At 43.2% G+C, this 27,501-nt stretch overlaps 1 protein-coding gene and 1 long non-coding RNA gene across 6 annotated transcripts; one reads left to right on the top strand and one right to left on the bottom strand.

Annotated features, from left to right (window-relative positions):
- Positions 1 to 557: 557 nt before the first annotated feature.
- On the top strand, positions 558 to 20,002 carry EPHX1 (epoxide hydrolase 1). 4 transcript variants are annotated; one of them, XM_064415378.1, is made up of 9 exons: positions 558 to 682; positions 8,529 to 8,713; positions 10,097 to 10,277; positions 12,401 to 12,628; positions 13,451 to 13,580; positions 14,232 to 14,446; positions 16,268 to 16,376; positions 17,337 to 17,462; positions 18,920 to 20,002. In XM_064415378.1, the coding sequence occupies exons 2-9, from the start codon at positions 8,534 to 8,536 to the stop codon at positions 19,143 to 19,145; spliced, it is 1,395 nt and encodes a 464-aa protein (XP_064271448.1). In that variant the 5' UTR covers positions 558 to 682; positions 8,529 to 8,533; the 3' UTR covers positions 19,146 to 20,002. The 4 variants fall into 4 exon arrangements, with proteins under 4 accessions (XP_064271448.1, XP_064271447.1, XP_064271446.1 ...); XM_064415377.1 differs by lacking the exon at positions 558 to 682 and adding an exon at positions 973 to 1,281; XM_064415376.1 differs by lacking the exon at positions 558 to 682 and adding an exon at positions 7,993 to 8,050.
- LOC135297629 (uncharacterized) lies at positions 10,062 to 27,327 on the bottom strand. Of its 2 annotated transcripts, XR_010359556.1 has the most exons (8): positions 27,289 to 27,327; positions 26,609 to 26,720; positions 24,942 to 26,069; positions 20,947 to 21,072; positions 20,177 to 20,291; positions 18,979 to 19,123; positions 14,290 to 14,440; positions 10,062 to 11,455 (listed from the first exon to the last, which is right to left on the bottom strand). It is a non-coding gene; the product is annotated as an uncharacterized LOC135297629 (long non-coding RNA). The 2 variants fall into 2 exon arrangements; XR_010359555.1 differs by lacking the exon at positions 27,289 to 27,327 and having other exon boundaries at positions 26,609 to 27,257.
- Between the last annotated feature and the right edge of the window lie 174 nt (positions 27,328 to 27,501).

Below are 27,501 nucleotides of genomic sequence, written 5' to 3'. Positions count from 1 at the left end.
TAGTGCATTTTTCTAGATGAAGGCCATGAATCCAAACAGAACGTAAATATTGTTATTAAGGGAGAGATAAAGTAGCAAGGATTGTTCTTGTTACATGTTTACTCTGGCACATCCTTTTGGTGTTGCAGTTATTTGACAGAAAATGATGGCTACCATCTGTTCCCCTCCTCTGGCATCATTCAAAGTTCCTTTCCTCGTTGGGAATGAAGTCTTTGTAGAGAGACAACAAGTTTTGATCTCTTCCTGTTTCCATAGTCACATTTAATATTATTTTTTCCTTTTACATTTACAGCTCTAGGCAAAATGAATTGATTATCTTATGTATTATTTTGCACATTTCTTCCATTACACTCAGAGTATGCAGGTTTTGTGGCCAGGGAGTTTGCTGTCCCAGAAAAAGAAGGAAATCTGAAATAATAAGATGAAGTAAGGAGTCTCTTATAGAGGTAAGAGGGAGTCAGACATCATCAAGGAAGGAGGAATTGTGGCATCATAGAAAAAGGAGGAAATGTGGAAAAGTTGGACATAACAGAGGATTGAGATAATCTCACACTGAGGAAGGAGAAAGTCTCACACACACAAGAGAGAGTCTGGCACCATGAAGGAAGAAGAGAATCTGGCATCAGTGAGGAAGGGAGGAGTCTGGGATCACAGAGGTACAGTGGATTTGGACACCTCAGAGGTAAGAGGGAGTGTGGCATCACACATGGAAAAGGGAAGGAAGGAAGGAAGGAAGGAAGGAAGGAAGGAAGGAAGGAAGGAAGGAAGGAAGGAAGGAAGGAAGGAAGGAAGGAAGGAAGGAAGGAAGGAAGGAAGGAAGGAAGGAAGGAAGGAAGGAAGGAAGGAAGGAAGGAAGGAAGGAAGGAAGGAAGGAAGGAAGGAAGGAAGGAAGGAAGGAAGGAAGGAAGGAAGGAAGGAAGGAAGGAAGGAAGGAAGGCTGTCATTATAGCAGTGAGAGGGAATCTGCTGTCATGGAGGAAAGAGAGAGGGTCGCACAGAGGTAAGAGCGAGTCTGGCATCAGGAAGGAAGAAGAAAGTGTCATCATTGAGGGAGGGAGGGGTCTGACATCACAGGGCTGGATATCATAGAGGGAATGTGGTGTCCTGAAGGAAGGAAAGAGTCTGGCATGGCTGAGAAAGGAAGAAATTGTCTCAGAGATAAGAGAGTCTGACATCACAGAGGAAAGAAATAATGTGATGTCACAGAAAAAAGCAGGAAATCTTCACTACTGGAGGATGGAGTGTCATCCTAAAGGTAAGAGGGACACTGGTGTGACAGAGGTAAGAGGAAGTCTGGCATCACAGAAGGTGGAGGTCATCTTGCATCCCAGAGGAAGGAGGGAGTCTCACATCATGGGGCAAGGAGCACATTCTCATTCATGCTGCCCTGACTACTTGGAGTCGTGCTCCTAATTGAAATTCACAATGTGCACCTCATCTGTCTTGCAGTTTGCCAGAAAATTCCTCTGGCAGTCTTTATATTCATCGTTTCTATCTCCACACCTTCTTTTAACTGAAGGGTTGTCATGTACTTTGTTCTTACCTACCTCAAACTGCTTGCACTCCTTTTTTTTCCCCTCTAAAGCACCACATATACATCAATTCTGCATGTTTTAATAATTAAAGGTTTCAGTAACGCAGTTTTCTAACAGTGCTAATACAAAAAGCTTGTAAATCTGCTAGCTGAGAAGATCTTTCACTCCCTGATTCCGTGGAAGAATCTTAAGAGACTCAGACTGAGGAAGATCCTGCAGTAAACAGAAGGGGACATGCTGTGCTGTACCACCAAGAAATTTGGGATGAAAACAAGTCTTATCTAAAGATCAGGGCAGGCAAAACATTGGCAATAAAACTGTGGCAGGGAAAGAGGGCAACCTTTTACTCTTTGCTGCTGGAGGATTTGGTGAAGCTAAAATTAGAGCCCAAATTTGCCTCAAGGCCTGAGGAACAATTACCTCGACCTCATTTCCTTATCTGTAATATCTCACTCTTTTGGTTCATTTCCACCTCCTCTGTAAAATGCAGATGCTGGCACAGGATGAGGAGGTGAACCTCATTATTGCTAGAAACTCCAGTGGAAGGCAAAAACAGAACCATGTGCTGCTCACAATTTCTTTTCAGACACTAGGAGTGAAATGTTGAAGTAAAGCTCAAGATGTTGTGGCTAAGAATTGTTTAAAAAACTTGTTGCTGGCACGGTATCCTTCCCTCTTTTAACTGGAAGATGGGATTTGAGAGAGCTTTCAGCTGAGTTCACCCTCCATTGTATGCCAGGCTGTTGTCACTTCTCTGCACCTGTGCAAAAAACCTCTTCTTGCTGGGATTTGGGATCATTAATAGACTAGAGGCTGGATAGGATAAATAGGATAAAATCTTTGCATGATCTCACCTTAATGCATTATTATGGTAGTTTGAACAGCTCTTTCACCCTTAATTATTGTGGCTGAACAGTGCTGATTTAAGAGTCCTTTTGTGGCTTTTCTGTCTGCAGAGTCTGAAGCAGAAATTATTGCAGATGGAGAGTGCCTCTCATTTCTCCTGAATCATGCACACAGTCATTAGATCACATTAATGGGCATCACACAGATCCCAAGCTGGATTCTGTCAGTTTGTGTTTGTGTAGCCCAAAGGTTTTTTTTAGACTCTCGAAAGAGAGTGGGTTTGTTCAAACATAATAGAAGCAAAATAAGGAAAATTGAGATAAACAAATCACATTTTTAAGCAGCACAGAATAACGTGTAAGGCACAGCTTTGAAAGAACAAGTAATGTTGCTTAGATTTGTGTTCTTGTAAATTGAGTTTCTTCCTCTTAAGAAAGCAGTGTGCAGTATTTTAAATAACGACTGGGGTATGAGCTTTGGCTGGCCAGTTGTTAGTAACATTCTGCCCCTGGGTGAGGCAAAGTACATAGCAGTGAACTTAGTCCCAGACTACTTTTCTTTTATACTTAGTTAGACTTGGGTCTCAGTGCCTGTGGATTTTCAGTGCAGTACTGGAGAGCTGATTGTAACTGCAGGAAAAATAAGGTGGGAATGTGCTGTGTAAGGTGCTCAACCACTCCTCTGGAACAACGTGCCTCGAAGGACAAGTGCTCTGGGTGATGCAGAGGGCACCCCCAGAGCCTGAAGTGGCCCTGCTGCTTGTTCCTGTTGGCCAGGGGACAAAGCAGGTGAGGAGCTGCACGGGAGCAGTGCCTCAGTGCCAGAGGTGTGGGGTGTTCCTCAGCAGGGAACCCCAACCCTGGCTGGGAGCAGCATGCCCCACTCCTGGGGGAGGCCTGAGGGAGTGTGCTTTCACTGCTTTGGGGACATGACTTCACTCCTTGCTTGCAGCCTTCTAATTAAGTTCCTTCTGTACTGGTTAATTTCTGATTGTGAACAGTCTAGGAAAAAAAAAAAAAGTAAAATAGGATGATATCATCTCTTCCTGCTGTTTTGGAGATAGCATTGTATGCCACCTCCCTGTGGCAATAAAAAAATGTAAATGCTAAATTTCTTATCGAGACAAGCCAGAAACTCTGTTGGATTTGTATTTCCTGTCTTTGATTTGCTTTCCTGCGTAGGATGCTTTATTTCATCCCATGCCTGCCTCTCCTCCTCCCCTACGATGTTAATGCAGCATTTCATGCTCACCTGGGAGATGTTATCACTTGTAGGCAAAGCAATTTCTGCGTTGCTAAGCTATTTTCAAGCTTGTCATGATGCTCCATAAACTACAGAAGTGGGAAGATTTTCTTCTATGAGTGACTTGATGGTTTTCTGTCTGTTTCTGGTGCAACATGATGGCAAAAATGTGGTCCTGGAGATGGTAGGGGACAGACTGAGAGTGAAGCTGTGGGGACTGTGCCATGTCTTAGCTCCTTTTAGGCTGTGGCAGTGCCCAGGGACTCTGTTACAGGTGCCATGAGTTTTTAAAGTCCTTCAGTGGAGCTGTTTTTCCTTTCTTGAGAAGAATAGCCTGCAATTGCTGCTCTTTGGGCAAACAAGCATGCAAACAAAGGTGCTGCAGCAGAGATGTGTTTTTGGTAAAGCCTGATGGGGGACCTCATGTAAGGGAACAGAAATAAACAGAAAAATCACTTCCAAATGGAGCTGTTATTTCTCCTGCAGAGTAATTATTGATCAATAATCCTTGTGTCTCTCAGAGTGTGCCAAGTGCTCTGAGCTGCCTCCGAGTGTGCTGGTGAACCAGTCCTGGAGAGAAAATGTTATTAACCCTAAACCATGATGAGCTCTGAAAGCAGCAGGGTCTCACAGCTCCTGCCTCAGCCACGCAGCAGCAGTTTTGCCCTGGCAGGGTTTGGTAGCACCCTCAGAGCTGTGGGTGCTGCGCATCATTCACTGCAGCTGGGTGGTGTTTGGGCCAGAAGGCATTTCCAGCATTAAGTTTAAGTTCTGCACAGTTGCTTATTTCTCCAAAACCATGTTTCAGATGGATTCTAATGCTGCAAGGCTAAGATGGATGGTTACTCATAGAAGGAGAGGGGGATTTTACCATGAAGCTCTTTCGTAGATGACCTCTCTGAAAATGAAGAGCTGTGTTCTCTGGGGCATCTCTTCCTGTGTATTGATGAAGACAAAGCAGGAGACAGGACATAGCTTTGATGTAAATAATAATTGCTCTGTTCCTGTGGACCCCTTAGCTCTGATGTGAATGCACAGATAGGGAACAAATCAAAATGCAGAAAGGTGCTGAAAACCAGGAGTGTCTTGTACTTGCAGGGTTCCCAGACAAAGGAAGGAAGTGATGAATCTGACTCCATGTTCTTAGAAGGTTAATTTATTATTTTATGATACTATATTATATTAAAGAATACTATACTAAAACTATGCTAAAGAATACAGAAAGAATACAGACAGAAGGCTAGAAGATACTAATGAAAACTCGTGTCTCTCTCCTCCAGATCTGACACAGTTTGGCCCTTGACAGGACAATAAGTAAAAACAATTCACATGAAGCCAATGAAAAAATCACCTTCCACATTCTAAAGTAGCATAACACAGGAGAAGCAAATGAGATAAAAATTGTTTTCCTTTTTCTCTGAGGCTTCTCAGCTTCCCAGGAGAAAAATCCTGGGCAAGGGATTTTTCCAGAAAATATGACAGTGACAGGAGTGTTTCCAATAGGGAGCTGTAAGATACTGTAAGGAAGTTGTGGGGTTTTCTTGCAAAAGTATTTCACGAGATGTGCTTGGCCTTCTTCAAGAGGAGCTTGGTTTATTTACTGAGCCCATTGCATTTCAACATTTTTCTTTGAAAACATGTTTTTCAAGCAGCAAACCAAAGACATTCCTCCTTAAACTCTTTAGAATAAAAGTACTGTCTAAGGTATTTAAGTGTAGTCTGTACACAATATCCACTCTGGGGTACAGCAAAGTCTCAGAGCCTAAGGACCATGGAATAAATGGAAATATTTCCTTCTAAGGTCTTGCCTTTGGTCACATAAAAAGAGGAAAAAGCCAAAGCAAAACATGAACTCCCTTTGAAGCACTCTTTTATAAAGGCATGGTGCCAGTGTGGTTGCATCAAGAGACTTCAGACAATGAAACCACCAGCACTTTGTTGTTGACATCTCTGGAAAACGAGGGTAGAAAAGTGTTATTGTACCTGTTTGTCCTTCCACGTTCATGGTGCTGTATTGCTGCATGTGGAACAAGTGTTGAGGAGCTGATAACTTTCACTCCCCCACAGATCCCAGCAGTGATTAGCGGAGGAAATTCTGGTGCCTCACAACTGAGGCTGCTCTGTGCTGCTCAAACGACACACCAGAGCTCCAGAGAAGCAGCTGGAATAGTGAACTTGGGAAATCACTGCTCTGAGTGGCCTCCTCTGGGCCCAGGCTGGAGCTGCTGGCAGGAACATGCTGCATCCCAGCAGCTCATCCCTCACAAACAATTCCCTTGGGTGAGTTGGTGCCAGTTCAAATGCTGCTGATGCACTTGGTCCTTCCCTTCAGACAGGAAAATGTGACACTTTTGGAGCTCTGGGACCCGTGTTCATCATCATCAGGAATTTTACAGGCACTTTCAAGGCAACTGGGAGAAGCTGAATACAGAGAGTCCCTCTATTAGCAAAAAAAAAACCCCAACCAATATCAGAGGTGGCTTCTTCCCAGTCAGGATGACATCTCGTGCAAAGCAATTTGTCACCAGCCCCAGCTATCTGCAGTGGAAGTCAGGATTCTTGTGGGACCTGAAGCTGGTTTGGGCACTTACTACTGGGTGGTAAACAAGCTCATCCTCCAGTCTGTTTGGAATTCACTGCAAAAAATGGGTGCCTGTTCACAGTGCTCCAGGGTGAATGCAAAACGCACACATCTGCACACAATCCCTCCCCAGGTCTTCTGCTGCAAAAATTCTGCTTTCTCCACTGTCCTTGGGAGGAGATGGTAGGGAGCAGAAATGGTTCTGCAGCTCTGGGCGTGGACATGAGGGTTTCTGGCTGATGGGGGTTCAGCTCCTGGGCAGAGCAGCTCCGTGCTGGGAGCTGCTCCCTGTCTGTGCTCCAGGGCTGTGCTGCTGGTGCAGCAGGAGCCAGGGCAAAGGGAGCTCTGCTTTGGAGACAGCCCAGCCTGAACAACAGGGCTGGCACTGACAGCAGCTCTTCTGTTGGCTGGGGAGCTCTGGGCTTGGTCAAGAGTTGGGATTTTTCAGTGTGGTGTTCACACATGAACCTTTCCCGTCCAGACATGGCTCCAGTTGTGTTGTGATTTTGGGGAAGCTGCTGTTTTTCTCCACGAAGGCTTAGGAGTAGAAATTTTATAAAATGCTGTGGTAGGTATCATTTCAGTGTAAAGTGCTCTGAGGTTTCTAGAAGCCCCTCCAGTTGTGCTTTGCAGTAAAATTTAATTGTGCTCAGGATGCTCCTAAACTGCATTGGTTTGTGTGCTGAGGCAAGCTGAAATTGGATAAACATTTTAATTCTGGGGAGAATTATGGCCTGGGTGTTGTAAAGGTGGGAAAAGAGTGTTGTGCTGTGCTCCAGATAACATTGTGAAGAAAAACAAGTGGCAGAAATGATGGAAGCACCAGTGAAACAAATAAATCAAGGTTTTTCAGTGCCTGTCATTCCCTACAGCTCCAGCCTGTGAGGATTCAGGCATTTTCGAGGCTGTAGCACTTGCATGTGTAAAAAACAGAATTAAAATTTTTTTTCTTTTTTTTTTTAGCTTGTTCAATCTGCACAGTGCCCGGACAAATGTTCAATCTGCACAGATGTTGTATGGTTGCTTATCTTGACTTGTGCATTTATTTATTTATTTGTTTACTGTCAGCCATTAGAAAATTAAACTCAAGAAGTTGACTACAACATCTATCACATGAAGGCACTTAAACGATTCCATTCAGTTTCATTCCTGTTCTAATCCTGTGAATTCCCATTAACTTGTGCTAAAGTTCCTGGTTTGATCCAGGAGTAAATTTGGTGCATTCTGAGGACTCTTTGAGCCATTCCAGAGCATCAAATTACTCTGCAGCAGCAAAACCAACAAAACCCTCTGGCTCTAGAGAGAATGAAGACGTTCTGGGTCATAAGCAATCCTTGCCCTACAGAAGTTTTGAAATACTTGATGTCTTAGTAATTCCCCAGCAAATTAGTGTTTGAAGCATGATATTCTTTAAAATTATGCATTAAAATGATGACAGTACTGTTCCCCAAACCACCTTACTAAGGTTTCTTACACTTAAAGGCGTGCTTGAAAACATTAATTATTAAAGACAAGTCTAAGTGTTTTTTTCTACTTGCAGCACAAAACAGTCCAAATATATTCAAGATGGTTTTCTTTTTTTGTTGTTGTTGGGGTGTTCTGTTTGCAGCACAGCAGCCCTGCAGCTGGGTCATGCAGATGTGCTGTGAAATCAGGCTGCTCTGCACCTTGACAGAATTTTGTCACTTGGCAATGTGGTCACATTTTAGAGCGTGGGCTTTTGTTTTCTCTTTAAAACAGTTCACAGGGAGAAGGAAAGGGAAGGCCTGACTGCCCTTTACACTGCTGTTCAAGGGTTGTGCAAATATATCCCTGCTCCACTTCCTGGCTGACTGGGAGGTACAAGGTGGCTGCCCTTATGCTGTTGGCTTTTTATTCTGTATTTATATTCTGTCTTGCTTTTCTTTCCCTCTGAATCTACAGCAAGAGACATGGAAACCTTGCTGAAGAGATGCTGTGCCCTGGGAGTTGTGGGGAATCTAGAACTGCAGAGGAAGAGAAGGCATTAAATGTGAATTGTATAATTGTAATTATTGAGCTCTGTTATATTTATGTCATATTTACATTATAATGACTATTTAATTGCCACATTATCTCCTTAACTTACTTTGAGCTCTGTTTTTATTACGTGTCTTTTATTTAAAACAATTCTTCCTCGTTTGGGTGGGTTGAAACATTCTATTTCAGAAATTTCACAGAAGTATTGATATCCTGTGAGTGCCAGCACATCCTGTGGCTGGAATCCTGTCTGAAAAGGGAAAAGCCCTCACAAAGAATGTGAATGAGCTGGCTGGGCTCACCAGAGTGCTGTTCTTCTCTTGCAGGCATTATGCTGCTCGAGGTGTTCCTGGTCCTGGGGACTCTCCTCATCTACTTCTTATTTTTCAAGAAGAACGAGGAGACACTGCCCTTCAGAGATGGGTGGTGGGGCAGGGGACAGAAGCCTGTGACTAAAGAAGACTCAAGCATTAGGCCATTTAAGGTGGAGACTGCAGAGGAAGAGCTGAGTGTAAGCAAATCTCTGTGCTGGGGGAAGGGAAGGAAGAAATGGCCAAATGATGTACAACGTGTTTGGAAGTAATTTTTAAATTGAACCAACAGGGTGCCAGTGATGTGCAGGCCTTGGGGGAAGGGATTTTTCAGTGCTTCAGAAGATAGGTATGAATAGGCAGATCTCACTGTATAATTTTGTTCTCAGCTGGCTCTTGCATGATTGCTGGTAAATAAACCTACTCTGCAAAGCCTAATGAACATAAAAATCATATTACAGATTACTCAACTCTGTTTTTCTGTTTGTGCATTTTCCTCAGTTTGTGTAGACCAGAATAAGAACAATGTCTTTTTTTCCCCCCCTTTCTTTCCAAAGCAATTACAAATACCTCATTTTCTTGACTGCTTTATGTTTGCAGCTGTGTTGGATGCTGATTCTTCTGTAATTAATAGTCTACTTTGGTCAACACTAAATTACTGTGGTAATTACAGTAAACACATACGTTGCAGAATTTGTTGGATAGAAAGATTCTGATTGTGTGCGTTTAAGCCAGGGATTGAACCATTTCATAGATCTTTGTGGAGTCATGGTTCAAACAATACTCATGGGATTGCTCATATTATTAATTTATAATAGATTCCTAATTTCTCAGCAAGGCCTGGGTTTTTTAACACTTTGCTTACCCTTCTTAGTAATACCAAAAGACATTGGTCTCCATTCTGTTTTCCCCTTACACTGCAGACACTAAGATGGATAATTTCTAATTTAAAATGATTGAGCAGGATTAGATTTCCAGACCTGCCTTTCAGCCACTCTGTGGTTCTGTTTGCAGCAGGAAGGGGCTCTTGGCTGTCTTTCCTTGCTGAGTGATTTTGGAGTGGTCTTGCAGTGTCACCAGCATCCCCTGTACCCCTGAAGAGCAGTGGGAAGGTGACTAATGTTATTCCAGACTGGCAAACTTCCATTTCAGTCTGGTTTCACCAACTTTCTGTCTGTGCAAAATCCTTCTGAATGTTCCCTGGTGATCGCCTCCCACTCCTGGGTTTGGGAGGGAAAGCAGAAGGTTTGGGCCAGATCCATGCACTGGCTGTGAGGAAAGTACCCAGGAAAGGCAGCAAGAGTTACCCTCTGAAGCCACAGCGGTGCCTGCAGAGCAGCTTGCCCTCTGTGCTTCTCAGCCCGGCAGAACAAAGGCTGAGAGCAGCTGTGAATGGAAGGGGAAGGAGGCCACCTGCAGGAGGAGAAGGACTGGAGCAGCTGATGGAGCAAAAGGCACAGGTGTCTAATTAGAGAGGTTATTCCCATTGTTCTCCTTTCACGTGGGAATAACTAGAGACCACACATAGCCCAAGAGAGCAGACACCGGTGCTTCTAATGTCTCTTCTCTCTCTTTCCCTGTAGGATTTATTTAGGAGACTGGACCAGGCTCGATTCACTGAGCCACTGGAGAACAGCTGCTTCCATTATGGAACTAACTCGGTGCATCTCAGGAAGGTTGTGTCCTACTGGAAAAACCAGTTCAATTGGAAGAAACAAGTTGAAGTCCTCAACAAGTATCCACAATTCAAAACAAAGATTCAAGGTGTGTTGCTTTTCCCCTTAAAACATAACCAGCAATAGATAAATTTGTCTGCAAGGGAGCTTGGTGGGAAGAAGGCTCTGCTTGTGTCACAGGGCTTTCCCTCCCTGGCTGCCACAGTCTGGATCATTGGCAGCACTGCTGAAGGAGCAGGGAACTCCTTGCTTGTAACTGAAGCCTTCAGGACAAGGAATGACAAATGGAATTCCCTGTGCATGAGCAGGCTGTCAGCTGGTGTTAGCAGGAGCCAAGCACGAGTGTTTGGGAGCAGAAGTGGATCTTAAGACGTACACATGTTGCCTGCCTTGCATGCAGTCATGCAAAAATTGCCACAGATGTCTCCTGGTGCTCCATGGGGCTGCCCAGCTGCTGCTGTCACAGTGCAGCCATCAGCCTGGCAGGGCAGATGTGCTCTGCTGCACCTCTTCAGCATTCCCAGTGCCTCTCCCCTGGGGCTGGTGTGCTGCCGGTGTGAGGGAATGGTTCCTCTTCATTCATTCTTTCCAAGGAGTTCATTCAGCCAAGGTCTGCTGGTGCTGGAGCTTGGCCAGACTGGGCTTTTTAAAATGCCTGATTTAGGTGGTGCTTAGGTCCTCTTGTAGGTCTAGAGCACAGCAGGCAATTGTCACCCATGATGGCAAAATTTAGCCTTAATAGGGTATTTTGTTCTGTTTTCACTTGCACCCATAACTGTGTTCTTCAAAGGTGCTGTTTGACATGGTATTTTAAATGGATTTGGGACAATAAATGGTGCTACATAGTGGTTAGAGCTTAAAGCACTTATTTAAATGATGGTTAGTGCTGAAAAAGATAAAACCAGAAAGTCTTCCCTTGAAAAAGAAGAAAAAAAGCACCGTCTGAGACAAGAAAGGGAGAAGCAGCTAAGGACAATGCACTATGTATAGCAATGGGAAGGGAAATTTCAGTGTTGGGAAAGATTACAGAGAGGAGATATGAAAAGACAAGGTCAAACATGCTGTGTATCAGATTCCTACCTTCTGTCATCACTTGAAAGCTTTTCAGAGAGTGCAGAGATTCACAGGAGTGTCAAGGGTGGGGAAAGCTCAAGTCAGTGAAAGACGGTGGGATTGCTGGTGAACTGGAGTTGATGTGAGTAAAACATGCTTAAATTCATCAAGAAATGAGGCAGTCAGGCTCTGCTGGGAACAAATTCCTGTTTCCTGGAAAACAAAGCCCTGAGTTAGTTTGAGGAAGAGCAGCTCACCTGAAGCAGGTAGTGCAATGCTGTGTGGAGCTTTCCTGCTGGAAAGAGCCAAAATGGAAACCACACTGCTGATTTCACCTTTTACTGATCAAACTGGAGACTGGTACTAGAACACAGGCTCCTGTCTTGGTTTATTCACTCAGAGAGGTACTGAAAGCTTTGGACAAAGGGTAGGAAAGAACTACAAAAATGAAGACTTTAACTCACTTTTAGCAAGACATAAAATCCTCAATTTGGCATGATTGGTTTACCAGCAGTTAAGATGTGTGACCTGATTACAGGAGGCTTCCAGAGACAGAGAATATTTAGTGAAGGCTTTAAAAATTCCTTTTGTGCAGCATTGAGAGTCGGTGGCTGGGGACAGAAGCCAGACATATTCAAATGGAAAGTAAGGCATGCACAAAATGAGGAAAGTGATTCATGCCCCCAGACAAACAGCTGCACGTTGTGATGGATTCCTTATCTCTTGGTGCCTTCAAGCTGCAATTGTGGGCCTTTCAGGAAGAAAAATCTCTGCCTGACTGAAGCCCATCCTGTGCCATGTAGGGACATTTGGGTAAAATTTAAGGGCACTTGGACTAAATGATGCAATTGTCTCCTCTGCCTGTAAGCTGTGTGAGTCACTGTGCTACCGTTGGTAGATTGCTTCACTCCTATGTCTTAATTTGCCAGTTTATTTTAAAACAGAAATAGCCAACCTCATTTGGCTGCTGTGATGCTTAATTGCCCATTATAAAGTACTTTAAGGTCCTTGGATGAATGTGTCCAGAGAGGTGCACTGTGTTTGCATGCTCACCAAGAAAAAGGACAGGAAAAATGCCTTTATTCCTAATCTGTTCTGTGATTAGTTTCAGTGTCATGGTAAATTTGGGCGTGCTAATGAATGATTTTATTTCTACAGGCATTGATATCCATTTTGTTCATGTAAAGCCTCCTTGTTTGCCTGAAGGCCAGGCTGCAAAGCCACTGTTAATGGTCCATGGTTGGCCGGGCTCATTCTACGAGTTTTACAAAATTATCCCTCTGCTGACGGATCCTGCAAGCCACGGCCTCGGTGATGAGCACATTTTTGAAGTCATCTGCCCATCCATCCCTGGTTATGGTTTCTCAGAAGCACCCCACAAACAAGGTATGACAGGAGAAGAAACTGAACCCCCACAAGCCCAGCCTCACAGTGAGGCAGCCTCTGTTAGCAGAACAGCAACTCCTGTTACACACTTCTTGTTTTCCCAGTGAGGAAACAGAGATCCTGCGTGTTGTGTGGGATGAGGGACATGAGGGAGTGACTTGGGGTGACATCACTTGCTACTTCCTGGAGCAGTGTGTAGATAATTTAAAAAGAACCATAAAAAGCTATGAAGTGACAACTCAAGAGTTGTAGTTGCATCCATGAATTGTCTGTGAGTGAGCAGGCATGGTAAATTTAATTTATTACTGTTCCTTTTTGGTGTTTTGTATCCATATTCGACAGCATTGTACAGGTAGGTGAGAAGGAAGAGTTGAAACAGAGCAGTCCATGTGCCCACATGGCAGATTGCAGCCAAATACCTGCTTGCTCCCTTATGCTCTGAGTTTCACAAACACAAACTGCAGCAAATGGAGGCAAGGTAGTGTTTAAAGTGATACTGAGTTTAGTATTTTATTGCATGTGCAGATGTGGAGAAGGTTGGGTTTGCTTTTCTCTGCTTCCCTGGTTACAGTTTTTATGGTCAGCATTCAGAGCAGTGGAGAGGTCTGCAGCAAAGGCTGGAGTTTGTCCTCCTCATGGTTCCTGCTTGCTCCCTGTGCTTGGATGCTAAGCAAGGGCATGCATACAGTCAGGCAAGGAGAAAAGGACTTGGAAGAGCTTTGGAGGAGCTGGAACTTTGCCTTGATGTGGAGAATCAGTGCTGCAGGGTCAGAAGTGTGGGTGGAATTAATGCAACAAAAGCGTTCTTTTCTTTCAATGCAGGCTTCAATTCTGTGAGTGCTGCATCTGTTTTTTATGAACTGATGCTCAGGCTGGGGTTCAATGAGTTCTACACCCAGGGTGGGGACTGTGGCTGGCTCATCTGCACCAGCCTGGCCCAGATAGCTCCCAGGTGAGTACCCCCTTGGTGCAGCTGTTTTACTCTGTCAATAATTATTTCCTGTGCACTTGGGAGTTCCTGTCCAAGTCCTCGCTGTGTAGGTTCTCCCTTTGGTGCTCAGTGTTAAGCAAAGATCCAAAATTACATACCTTAGTTAAAAAACCCCCATATGCAATGTTTTTTTTTTTTTTTCAAACAGTTGTGCAGCAGTTTTGTAGTGGCCTCACTGAGGTCTGGAGTGGGACAAGTACTTGTAAAGCAAAAAAAAAGGAGGATTTGTGGCTTAGTGCCCTGGAGTGTGTGCTGATTACTGACAGTTGTCCCTTTGACTTGTCGTTTTTGTGTGAAAAGCCACACTACAAAGGGCAGCTGAGGCCATGATGTAATTAACAGGCTGGAATTCAAGTATGTCCATTTCTGTTAATGACATTTTAAATGTTACAGGTCACAGCACCAAGCCTGGCAGAGTTCAAGAAGTGTTTGGGCAACACTCTCAGGCACATGGTGTGATTTTTGGGGCTGGCCTGTGAAGGGCCAGGAGCTGGACTTTGATGATCCTTGTGGGTCCCTTCCAACTCAGGATATTCTATGATTCTAAACACACAAACTTTAAATTTTGGTAACTTTTTGTTAACATGTGGGTTGTTTTTTTTTTGTCTTTAGCCATGTGAAGGGTCTCCATTTAAACATGGTCTTGGTTTCGAAGCTGGGGCTCTCTCACCTGCTCTCCGTCCTGCTGGGCCGGTACTTCCCAGGGCTCTTTGGATTCCAGGATGAAGATGTCAGGAGGATGTTCCCCTTCTTGAAGAAATGCCTCTACAAGATCTTCTCTGAGTTTGGCTATGCTCACATACAGACTACAAAACCAGATACTGTTGGTAAAACAAACAAACAATAAAAAACCCCACAACCTTTTTTGAGCTCGGGATACCTAAGTCTCTTCACTTTAGTTGTACTTTCATAGAAACAAAATGTACTGCTTAAAATATGCAGAAAATAGGGGTTTTTTTGCAGTGTATCTGCACATCCAAACTGAGCATGCTCCAAGTACCACTAACCTCATTTTCCAGTTTTCATAAATAAAATAGATTGGTTTATATTTTTCCACTTCTGCTATCACTGGGGACTGTAATTCCATTTCAAATGCAGCTCTGCTGAGAGCAAAAGACAATTTCTTCTCAGAGAATGGATCACATTCAAGTAATGTAAACTACAAGAAGCTTTTAGCTGTCTCAGCACACAATGTAGCTTATTTATTATAGTGATAAGTAATACCTGAGAAATAAAATCAAATTTCACTTTCACTCAGTGTTCTGAATCACTTGCAGATTTCAAGGAAAAAAAATTGTAGCTGTGAATGTTCTTTCTACATGAGCTAGTCACTCAGATGGTTTAACTGCTTCAAGTATCTGAGTATTAAGTGTTTCTATTTTAAAAACATCTTTTGTGACTGAATTGGACAACTGAGTCAAGAGTACTGACTACATTTTAGTTCGGTGCAGTAGCAATTCACTGACGGATTTTATTAAAAATATAGCTAAGGGAAATATTTCTTAATGGTTTTCCATAAGCTTACCTACAGAGGCAGGTATATTCTTAAATGTGTAGGCAAAAGGATAATTGTATGGATTTAAAATAATTTTGCTTTTGTTGAGTTTTGGTTTCTAAAAATTGCCAGTCTTTTGTTCTTTAGGAAAGAGAGGGAAGCTGATATCTGAAAGATGTCTAAGCCATGCTCCTTCTCAATCAGAATTCTGGCTGATTCTTGTCCTTACCAGTCCAGCACATCTGGAAAGTGCTCAACAGAACTTTTTCAAACACTTGCTATTTCAGTTATCAAGAGTGGTTGCTTAATAATTGAAATCCCACTGTCATGCTTAAATTGCAATTACTGGTGAAATTGTGCCAGCTGCAGTGTTAGGCACCTTCCTGGAAGGCTGGGTTGCAAGGGTGGAACTTCTAATTCCACCAAATTCCCAAATTCAACTTCAAAGCTGTTCCCAAGGAACTTGCTGCTCCTTGGGAACAGCTTGTTCTCATGTTTTACTGAGAAGCTGGGACAATTTACAGTCCCTGTATTTCACAGCACTAGGATGGTGTGATCAAAGCTCCAAGTGCAGGTGTGTTCTTTGTGTCCAAGAAAAGCAAACTATAAAATCTATATGAAGGCTTGTTCTACATGAAAGCAGTTTGCTATTGCTAATTCAGAAGATGGACCATTTAGCAGAGCCTTGCAGTTCCTTAATGACTTTCTAATAATCCTTAAAATGTTTTTGCTGTTAGATAATGCTGCAAATCCTCCTGGTCATGTGTAGGCATGTGGGGTTTGGCTCTGTAATGCTGTTTAATACATGACAACTTCCAGATTAATGGAAGCAAACCCTCCTTGGCACATAGAGCTTAATCTTATTAGCTTACCAGAAAAAAAGAAAAGCCAGCAGAAATCCAATACTGTTACATCAGTTCAAAAAATGTTCAGTGAGAGCTAATTTGGAGCCTGCTCATTTGCAGACACTTCCAGTTTATGATTTGGCATGAAATGGCTCCAACTCATTGTACTATTTTATTTATTTAAGAAAGCAGCTGATGGAACAGCTTTGTAAAGTTACATCCCCTATATTATAACAGGCAGCTTCTCTAACACTCTGAGTTCTGTAGTTGGATATCAGTTAGAGGTAAATTTTCCTCCTCCTTTCCAGGCTGTGGTTTGAATGACTCTCCTGTGGGACTGGCTGCATACATCTTGGAGAAGTTTTCCTCATGGACTGATATGGAATTCCAGAACCTAGAGGATGGAGGGCTAGAGAGGTAAGCCCTTTCTCCCCTGCCATTTTGCATGAGGTGACTGAGCCCAGGGTCACAGCTGAGGAGGTTTCTCTGATGTGGCCACCTCACACCTCAGGGAGCCTGCAGTGACCACAGCTGGTGCAGGGCTGCACTCCAGCACACAGAGAGGCAAACAGGCCATGGAGGCTGATGGATTCCCTTCCCACTTCCATCTCCTAGGAAAGAAATACACCCTGCAACTCCTGGATATTAAAAACTGACTTATGGGGAAGAATCGCATTAGGGCACAAAATCCAAAAGTTTAACCCACATTAAGATGCTGGCAGCTCATGATTCATTGTAATACTAACAATTAACTCCCTGTGAATTGGCATTGGATTGATTGTTACAGCTTCATCTACCTACCATTTGCTAATAAAGGATTATGTTTAGTGTGCAACAGAAACCAGAGCTGAAATCCTCTTTGAGAACTACCTGGCAGGAATGGAGAGAGGGGGCATGCTATGGAAAGGCCCAGATTTGCATGGAATGTTTGCCCTACATACAGCTAATAAATTTATATGAAACATGCACTGTTTACAGCACAAGCTGGTGTGTGAGGGCTCTGTTGAGGGCTCACAGTAGCATTTCAGATTATCATTAATAAATGGCACAAGCTGCTGCCTGTGCTGTTCTGCTCCCACCCTCCCAGTCTGTGGACAGGAGAGACAGCCATGCTGGAGCATAAGGTGCTTGTTGGAATCTGTCTTCCATGTAGGAGTTAAAATGTGACTTCCCAGTTTACGTCTGAAAGCCTTTAGCATCCTTAATTGGTCACTGGCAGACAGAGGGGGAGTAATAACTTCACCTCTCCACTCTTAATCACTATTTATTTCTATATTTTTTTTCCCCTTACAACCAAACCAAAGTCAAGTCCCTGCTAAAGTGATGCAAATTATTCTTCAGTTCTAATTAAGCAATCTCTTGGGTTTGCCTTTTCAGGAAGTTCAGCCTGGATGATCTGCTCACCAATATCATGATCTACTGGGTGTCAGGCTGCATTGTCTCCTCCATGCGTTTCTACAAAGAAAACTTGCAGAAGGGGATAGGCACACAGAAACATGAAAAGTAAGTGTGGCTTCTTCTCCTTAAATATTTTGCCCTGATTTTAATTTTACAGTTGCATGCCTTATAGATTCCTGAATGCTGAAGAAAAACACTGCTCTCACAGTATTCCTCTGCCAGACAGAGCAGGTAGCTGATGTGCTTGGAAAACACTGCTTAGGTAGGAATCCTGAGCCCTGAGTGAGGAGATCTGACTGGAGGCACTGCTTGAGGGCCTCCCATTCTTGGTGTAGCCATGTACTTCCCCATTTTATTTCAGTTACTAAATCAGTCTGTGACTGAGTCACACAGTCAGTTTGGTTTAGTTTAGTTGGTTGTAGTTTTAGTACTTTTCTGGACACACTTTGCCTCTTTCTGCAAAAAAGCTTAAGTCCTTTGGAAGCAGCTTCAGCCTGCTGACAAACTGCATCATTGAGGAGTCAGTGAGACTGATGTGCCTGCTGCTGCTCAGACTCTTCAGACAGCAGCTTGGTTGCATGTACTTGTGTCAGCCTGAGTAAGAGTGAAGGCTTAAACCTGCCCAGAGGTATTTTCACCCACAGCTTAGTGCCATGGTGTTTATTTAGCTGTGAAATGATGCTCCCAGGAAGCTGACTCAGTTCCTGAAGCTGCTGTGGCTATGCTGTGGGCAGTATCTTGTCTGGTTCTGCCTGCATTAGATGAGCTGTGTGAGCTTCTAAGTGCCTAGAGGACAGTCTCAGAGTCCTGTGTAAAGTTCTGACCTCAGCCTCCCAGTGGCTACATGCCCAACACTTTCTGTGTCTACATTTTAAAGTCTGTCACTTCTGACAATGCAGCTTATGTGTATGGGATATTCAAACCTAGAAAATGTGGCTCTTAGAACAAGCACAGATCATTCACACCCCTCACATCCAGTTGCTTCCTTACACTTCCTAATGTGAAGAATGTTTTGTAATGTGCATTTGTGCCAGTTAAAAGCAAGAACTATTTTACAAGTATAGTCCCACATATAGAAATGTAGCTTCTGAACTAGTCTAGATTATCAGTATTCCTCTCTTCTCCCCCCTATTAAGTAATTATTCTCCAGTTGTCCTGCCAGGCTTAGCATGTTTTAGTGGTTATCTTCTCTGTAAATCTCTCTCCACTCTTATAAAATTGTGTGCTTGCCCATCAATTTGAGCCCTATGTGCAGCAAGATGAAATTTGCTGCCCACCAACTCCTAGGGCTCTCCTCTCCCTTCCCATGCTTCTGAGCCTCAGGCCCTGGACCCCCTGCAAAATTTCCTTGATATCACTGTATGCAAAAACAAAAGAGAGGGTGGGTTTTTTTTTTCCCCCTCAGGAATTATAGTGTTTTCTTCAGTTTTAGGATCTGGAAGTCAAATTTTTAATGCCTAAAAAGAGCTTGCCCAACTGTTCGGGAACATTTCCTCAGGACTTTTGATTTGTTGCAGATTTAAGTGTTTAGAAGATGACAGTGATTCTCTCTCCTCTCTCAGGCTCACAGTACAGGTACCCACTGGCATTGCTGCCTTCCCTAATGAAATCCTGCACATACCCCAGGCTTGGGCCAAGAAGAAATACACCAACATTGTCTCCTTCCACTTCATGCCTCGAGGTGGCCACTTTGCAGCTTTCGAGGAACCTGAACTTCTTGCTAAAGATATTCTGCAATTTGTTGACAAAGTAGAGAAAGAGCAACTCTGGAAAAAGAAAGGGGAATAACTTCCCTAAGAAACAGCAGGGTAATTACTTCTAGCTTAGCACTTGTACAGGGCTTACTAAGTCTGCTGTAATCCACGTAATTAGATCTTATTGTTGACCAGATGTGAGCAAGGACAGAAAGAAAAATACAGTGTATCTTCATGAGATACTGCCATGGGGACCAACAGATTTTGGGCTGGTTTTTTTTTTTTTGGTTTTTTTTGGTTTTTTTTTTGTTTGTTTGGTTTTGGTTTTTTTTGTTCAGCTAGGCTAATAAAGTAGCATGAAGAGTGCTTGAGTAACTTCTGAAACATGTTCTGTAGGATTTTTGACTCTTGCTTTGAGGTTGAAAAATAGACCTCACAACAACTAACGTACCTAGTAACAGTAAAATTGTTATGAAAGGCTTTTTCTTTTCATGGCAGCAGTAAAATTTGATTTGCTGTGGGTATGAAGTTCCTCACATAAAGAGTAGGGAGCAGCCTGGCAGGACCCAACTTGCATAAGTGCATCAATCAATCAGCATTGATGAGCTACAGTATCTTTAAACTGCCTTCTGCTGGCTGCCTTTCTCTTCCAGCCTGGGCTCTGAAGCAGCTTCCTGGCTGTGAAGAAGCTGGACTGCCCTGTGCCAGGCTCCTGGGATATGTGAGGAGCAGCTAAAAGACACAGGTGCCTGTAGCTCAGCCCAGGAGATGGGACTGGGTAGGAGTAATTGCAGCCCCAGCTACCTCTGCACTGAATTTGTACTCTTAAGTCATAGCCCTGGGTAGGCTCAACACACTGTGGCTTTGCACTGCTTTGGCAGGGTGTTATAAATACCTCTTACTAAAGGATAAAAATATTATGAATTCAAAATTAAAAGAAAAATTAATTAATATTTTTAGTAACTCCTGTGTGATTCTTTTAATTCTTTTAACAATGGAGATTTTGCTTGGCACCAGCTAGGAGAATCATCAGCTCAGAACCTATCAATTCTGTACTCCATCTGTCACAGAGGTCAGATTGAAGGCAAACTGCTCAAAGAAAATTGAAGGGCTGTGTGGCTTTACCAGCTCCTGTCCCTAGTGTGTGCAGCTGAGCTTCAAACAGGTCTTAATCCATCTCCAGATGACTGATCTTAGTGTGGTTTTGTTCTCCAGTCACTTCTGATGTCCTTCTCTACTTCTGAAAGCACAGGGAAATACAATCTATCAATAACACTTGCATGGATTAGTATTATTTCAAAATATTAATTGAAAGAGAAGCTAAGATCAGAAGCTCAGCAGATCCATGCTCCATCCCACAAGGCTTTAGACTCAAGCATACCATGCAGTTTGCTTCACAGGAGGCAATGGACTCTCCTGCTGGAGAGTCAAAATTCAAATCCTAGTGCTGAGAGCCACCACCAACTCTGACAGAAAATCATCAGGGCAGATGGGCTGTGGACCAGCCTGGGTCAGTTTTCTGAGCAGAGGTGAAACCTCTTGCTCCTTTCCTCTGCCTGCTGCACCTGGGTGCCAGTAGAGCAAGGCAGAGGAGCTCTCAGCTCTCCCTGCAAGATTTGATCCTCAAGCTGTTCTTCAGTTAAGACAGCTACTTGCTTCCAGAACAGTGGTGAGCACTAATTCCACGCTTAACTTGCAAATGCTTTCATTCAGTCAAAATTTGTCTTCACATTTGCAAAATGGTGTGTGATGCAGGCCAGTCTGTTTGGAACACTCTAGAGGAAAACACAAAATCATTCCCTTTGAAATAGACTCTGTGGAGAAGACTCTCCCCAAACTTGTTTCAGGAGCAGGATGGTGAAAGAGAGATCCTCATTCAGGAGGAATTGGCTCACCTCTGGCAGGAACAGCCTCTAAGGCACCACTGCACACCCTCCTGCACAAGTCTGCTCTGTCCTGCCCTGCACACCAGGTAATTTTCTTCAGGGTTTGATAAGCTACTGTCTGAAAGAGAGACAAATCTGGACCTAAAAGGTCTAGATTTTAGGAGCTAAAAAAAGACAAATACCTGATATACAGCAGTTTTTGTTCTGAATTTTGATGTCACACTTCTCAAACCTTAAGCCCACAGCTATCAGTAGCTGTTACTCATCACCTACTTACCTGCAGTTAAATAAAAATGCAGTGAAATACTATAACAAAGTGAAAAAGTATGAAATTAACTATACAGTGGCTGTAAAACCTGCCCTCAGTTCCTCTTCCCTTTTCAAAATAACCCTCTGGTTTTAGCAAAACACAGCCAATCCCACCACCTCTAGTGCAAGGTTTGACACTAATGAACTGTCTGTGAGCCAGTGGTAGCATCTGCATCTCATCCTGTAGGGAGCAACTCTCCCAGGAGCCTGAAATCTGGATTTGACAAGCACCTTGAGTGAATCCAGATTCACTTCTGATACTCTCTGATACTGGTTACAGGCAATTATTTGGTACAGATAACCAGAAATAGTTTAACAGTTTTAACATTTAATAGTTTTAACATTTCTGTTAGCAAGTAGCTGCATATCAGACTATTGCAATAATAATAACAATATGCAGTACAAAATGAGTCCCTGCTCTGTTACAGTTGTTCTTATTTATGTCTCTGCCATTCAGCCAGGGAATTTTCTCTAAAAAGGTTAAGTGTGATGCTCTTGGGCTGGCTGAGCTGTTTCTTGAGAATAAGGCTCTGAAAGAGTAGCTACAGCCTTCAGCATAACACAGAATATGGTGACACTTTGATGCTCAAAACATTATATTTTGCTATAGGGCCACTTCTTAATGAAGCACCAATTTCTGGCCCAAAGTTGCCCCAAAGTCTCTGCTCAAAAAAACTAAAACTGTCCTAAAAGCCCTGCCACATTAAGTTGCTCCAAACCATGCATTTATCCCACGCTGAAACCAGAAGTAGCTGACCTAAACCTTGCTTTTTAATTATCCAGTTATAGCTCATTAAGAGTCTCGATAAGGGGTTTGGAACCATGCAGATGCAACTGAAAATAAACAACTTGTACTCTTCCTCCCCAGCTGAAGTGCTTTGAAAAGTGTCTGCTTCTGGTATGGAAAAATACAAGTAAGGTCATAATCTTCTCATACAGCTCCAGATAAACAAATTCCCACTACAACCAAATTTGACTTCTGATTTTCAAACTGCAAACCATAATGTCCTGAAAAATCCAAGTCACCATATGCAGCCTTTGGACATCTTACACAACAAGACAGGACTTCATATACATTAAACAAAAATGTCAGGCATTACTCAGCTCGTGAATGGAAAAAAAATATGAATAGAACTCACACTTTCATAAGAAAAAGGAAGTGAAACCACCATTTAATAGAAAATAGGATGTGTTAAGCCTAGCATCAGAGTTAGCTCTAGATCCATGAAGGGTCCCCTGAGTCAGCTGCAATTGCTCAGGGGCAGGACTGAGGTTCAAGGCAGTCAATCAAATGTACAATTCTGTTTTACAGCAAGTGCAATACATATTATGCACTAAATGAAGATACATTTTTGTCTGCAAGAGCAGTGGAAAGAGACAGGGAATAAATCCATATTGATTTCAGTGTAGCTTATTTTAAACCACTGAGAAATGATGCTGCTTGTTTTACTTGCTGTAATAGCACTTCAAGGAACATAAGTCACACTAAAACTGTCTTGCTCAGGATTAGTTTTCCTTCATGGAAGAAATACCCTGTGCAGTGCCAGACAGCCCTGATGGTGTTATGCCAGTGCTGCTAGAAGAATTAGCCCCATTACAATTGTCAGCTGTCTTCTGGAGAACAGATATTTATAAACAGGTCTGTGCTGAGTGGTGACAGCTCCTTCCCCTGGCTAGGTGTGACCCAAAGCTCAGGTTTCCAAAACCCTTCCTGACTGGGTTTAAAGATGCTGAGGATGATGGTGCCCTCCCTGTGTTTAATAATGGAATGTCTGCAGTTTTGAGGATATGATGAACAAGAAAAGAGATTGAAATGATGACTTTCATCACCTTCTTAAATGAAAGATAATCCTTTGCAGCAGGAGTTCAATCCACTGCAGGTGATCAGAGGGAGTGCAGCACAGGGAAGGGGTGAGCAGAAACACCAAGGGACAAACTCCAGTCAAGCATCCAAAGAACCAAGAGCTCTTTTTCAGCCAAGCCTGCATTGTTAGGTGGTTTTGTGTACAGACACATTTGTACTTCATGAGTTCAAGGAATTCTTGTACAGGCTTCAGGGAGCTAAGGGCCAGCCCTGCATTTTTATCCTAGTGGAAGATTTTTAACACCCCAACTCTTTTGTGGCCCATAAAGCTTTTTGCAGTCATCAGAAGGCAATACTTAATATTTCAGAGAAACCAGAGGCAAAGAGGGTTTAAGCAATATCTCACACAAACTGAGCAGAAGAACCCAGTGCAGAACACAGATGATGCAATTCTCCTAATTTCTCTACTCATTTTCTTTTAGAAGATAGATAACTTAAATGATTCCTCTTAAAGGTGCTCAATTGATTTATTTCTCAATTTTTGCCCTTTTCTTTCCAGCAGATTCTGATTTCCCATCTCAAAAGGGAATTAAGTTTTCCTATTTCAGGAACACTTTTGAAGCTACAGATTTGAAATATAAAAGAACAAGATAACCCTACTTCATTCTCTAAATCTAGAATCCTATCATAAAGAATTTCAATGCCTGCAACCAAATTATGGTACTTAGCAATTCTTTAAATCATTTGGTTTTTCCATTTTCATCTGTGGGGAGAGCTGCTGGTTTTATTTCTCTGTCTCTGTAGATGGAGGGGAAAAATACTGATAATTTGCCTTAGGGAAAAAAAAAACTATTTAGAATTCCAATAAGTTTTGACATGGAACATCTTCACTTGAAAGAAGCAACTTACTGCTTTACATTTCAGGAGAGCAGGCTATAAAAAAGCCAATCAGTCTGAAAATCCAAGCATAAACCAGCACCAAATGCATGAAAGATTTTCATACAGAAGGGAGGCCAGCTGTGTACAAAAATACATATCTCTCAGCTCTCAGTCTTCCTCCTGTACTGCAACTTTTTTTTTTTGAAATTTCAATGAACATCTAAGATGCAGAACAGATAGGTACCCTTCTAAACCAGGCCCTAACTTCTATCACAAACCTTCACCCTTTTGGGAGGTTCACAACCACACAGCAGCAAGGATGAGACAGCAAGAAAATCTGGCTCCTGTTTTATTTAGGAGCATCTGATGACATACCATACGTTGGACTTCTAGAATTCTATCTTCAACATCACTTTTGAGAAGAGTGCTTTCATTAATTATTAACCAGCACTTAGTTAACCACAGAGCCTGGGAGCAGATACAAAAATTTCCCTCTCTCCTTCTTGGCTATTTACAGTCCCACCTATTTCCACTTTAAGTTGTGTTGGCTGCAGCTGAGATGCTCCATTCTAACCAGCAGGATGTGGGATACAGAGAAAATGTCAGGACTTTACCCAAGAACCAAAAAATTATAGGGAAGAATGTTCCATTATAATCACCCAATCTTCAGTCTCTCCACTTTTAGTTGTTTCCTTTCTGTTTTTATCCTTCAGACAGCTGTCCTCAGAAAAAAAAAAACAACTTCTGTACTTCTGAAATATCTGAAACAGGCACTTGCAGCTGTTACAGACAGGTGACTGTCTGAATCCTTCAAGAAGTCTTGTCTAGATATGACAGAGAAGGAATTTGCAAGACCAATTTCAGATAAGACACGTGACCCTGGCTTCATTTGGAATTAAAAGTGTGCATTTCCTTACACTGCTGCAGTTTTGAGACAATAAAGGGTGTCTTTTCTTTGTAGTCAATAGACTTGGGATGGAGCTCCCTTCTCCCTAAATCTTCTGCCTCTCACCTCACTTTTAGCAAAAGCCAGGTGAAAACTCTGTGGTCTGCTGCTGCTGGGATGAAGCAGCAGCAGACTTGAAGCCTTGTCTTCTTGAAGAGAAGGCTTCCAAAAGCAAAAGGCTTGCAAACACTCATAACCAGATTATCTGTAGAACAGACACAAGAAAGCTTCAGTTGTGCTGCCAGCATGTGTGGGCAAGCAGAGCTGGGAACTGGACCTCTGTAAAAAGAGACACAAAGAACATGGCCTACTGCTACACTGGAGCACTTGGAAACTTAGCCAGCACAAAGATCTGCTTTTGGCTCAGGATATGGGAAAAGCCCAGAGGAAAACAAAGCACAAACGTGTGCACCTCATGCAAATGAGAAATTGCAATAATTTGGGTGTTGAGGATGTGTTGTAAGAGGGCTGGAGGTGAGCCAGATGGGCCTGGCACACAGAATCCTGGCACAGAGCTCCGTGTATCCAAGCAAGCCAAGGCTTCTGAGCCTCAGCAAACCATGTAGCATTTTCCTCACTCTGGAAGAAATTCATCTACCCTGAAGTATTTGCAGAAGTGTACCCTGTTGTACAGTACCAAATGAGCTCCATTCTTCAAAGTGTCAGAGGCTGCCCCTTCAGCTGTGTCACAGAGAATCCCATCACAGACCACGTTCTGGGGCTTCCTCCTGTGGAGGGAGAGTGTCAGCTTGTCCAGGATTCCTCCTGTGAGGGAGAGTGTCAGCTCATCCAGGATTCCTCCTGTGGAGGGAGAGTGTCAGCTTGTCCAGGATTCCTCCTGTGAGGGAGAGTGTCAGCTTGTCCAGGATTCCTCCTGTGCAGGGAGAGTGTCAGCTCGTCCAGGATTCCTCCTGTGAGGGAGAGTGTCAGCTTGTCCAGGATTCCTCCTGTGAGGGAGAGTGTCAGCTTGTCCAGGATTCCTCCTGTGAGGGAGAGTGTCAGCTGGCCCGGGATTCCTGCCCCCGGGAGCGCTGCTGGAGGTGGCTGCTGGAATGTCGGGAAGGACTCAGCGTGGGGGAGGCGCTGCTCCAACTGAGCAATGCGAGGCAAGCAGCAGGAGCTGGATCCCAACAAATATGGGAGCTTCTGGGAGCCACAGTCAGCAACTCCAGCTGGGCCATTTGCTTAGGCTGCCTGCCAAAAGGTTTATAAAAAGAACAGTAAAGAATGTGCCATGGCTTTAAATACGAATTTCAAATACAGTGCAGCCAATATCCACATTTGTTGAGGCTTCCATCCCTCAGCTTTTCTCTAAGGCTCAGTCAGGAATGCAAGGAGTTTCTCCTGCTGATCTAATTTTATGCCCTTACAGATATCCACCAGAATGAAGGAATGAAGTAGAGCCAGGGCAGTTTCCTAATTACTTCCAGCTTTTAGAGAGGGACCCAAAAGATAATAGTGAAGCAAGCGCAGCACAGCAAAGATGCTAAACCAGCCTATAATTTGTGTGTTGCTGTACACAGCTCTTGTGATAATTTACCAATAGGTGACCCAGCCTTTTCTCCAACTGGTGCCTGTCCTAATACCACAGACATTTCTATGAGTTTAACTGCAACAGAGCACAGTGGCAAACAAGAATAGCAGCTACACAGTAAGTGAAGGTGATTTCCCCATCAGACACATGAACTGGTTCCACAAATGCCAACAACGACTTTTTAGCAAGAAAAAAAAACCTCAGAGGTTTTCCATATTCTATATCTGAAGCACCTTAGCATGACTGGAGTGGGTTTATTCAAGTTCAGCTTGTGCCAGCCACAAGGAATGTCACCACCAAGGTTCAGCAACCTCCCAGGCACAGAAAGGAAATCAAATCATTAAAGGAGTTTTTGTCCTCAATATGACACATAGAACCTCACAGTGAGTATCAAAAGTCATCTGTTCAAAAAAGTGAGTTACATCACAGAGCATAAAACCCCCACAGCACCAGCACAGTAAACAGGTCAAGTGTGGTAGCTGAATTATTTGATTCTTCAATAAGCACACACATGATCATCCACTGCTGCTGCAGACACCTGGATGAGATGGGGTAGTGCAGCTAGAAACAATCACAGGCTTCTGATCTAATTAACACAACAAGCTGCCTCCTCCTTGTGACCGCATGTCTGTATGAAAGACTCACAGATGAGTAAAAAATTGGAGTTTTGTTGGGTTTTTTTCCTTCTTGGTTTGAACACCAACCTGGAATGGCAGTGTGTGCACGAGGTACACATCACCTCATAATGTCATAATTGCTAAAAATCAAAATGCACACACACAGATGCACAAACCCCTGACTAAACTGCACCACTGAAGTGAGAGTCTAAAACAGTCTGACAAATTCATGCCCCCTCCTCCACTAGCCAAGGCTCCTCACCTGCCTTTTAAGAACTAGGACATGCATCTTCAGCCAACATGAGTTTGTAATCAGAGGGCTCAGAGCTCCACAGGATCCTTCTTGCATCAGGCAGGTCTCATGCTCAGCACTTGTCTGAGTGCTGTTCTTGGGAAGCTGGAGGCATTCCTGCAAGACACTGAACATCTGCACACATTTATGGCAAAAAATCTCCTTCAATCTCAAGATGTTGCT

The sequence above is a fragment of the Passer domesticus genome, chromosome 3 (genome assembly GCF_036417665.1).
Source record: "Passer domesticus isolate bPasDom1 chromosome 3, bPasDom1.hap1, whole genome shotgun sequence".
NCBI classification, from domain to species: Eukaryota; Metazoa; Chordata; class Aves; order Passeriformes; family Passeridae; genus Passer; species Passer domesticus.
Note: the sequence above shows the minus strand (reverse complement) of the source record. Positions and strands in the feature narration are given on the sequence as shown.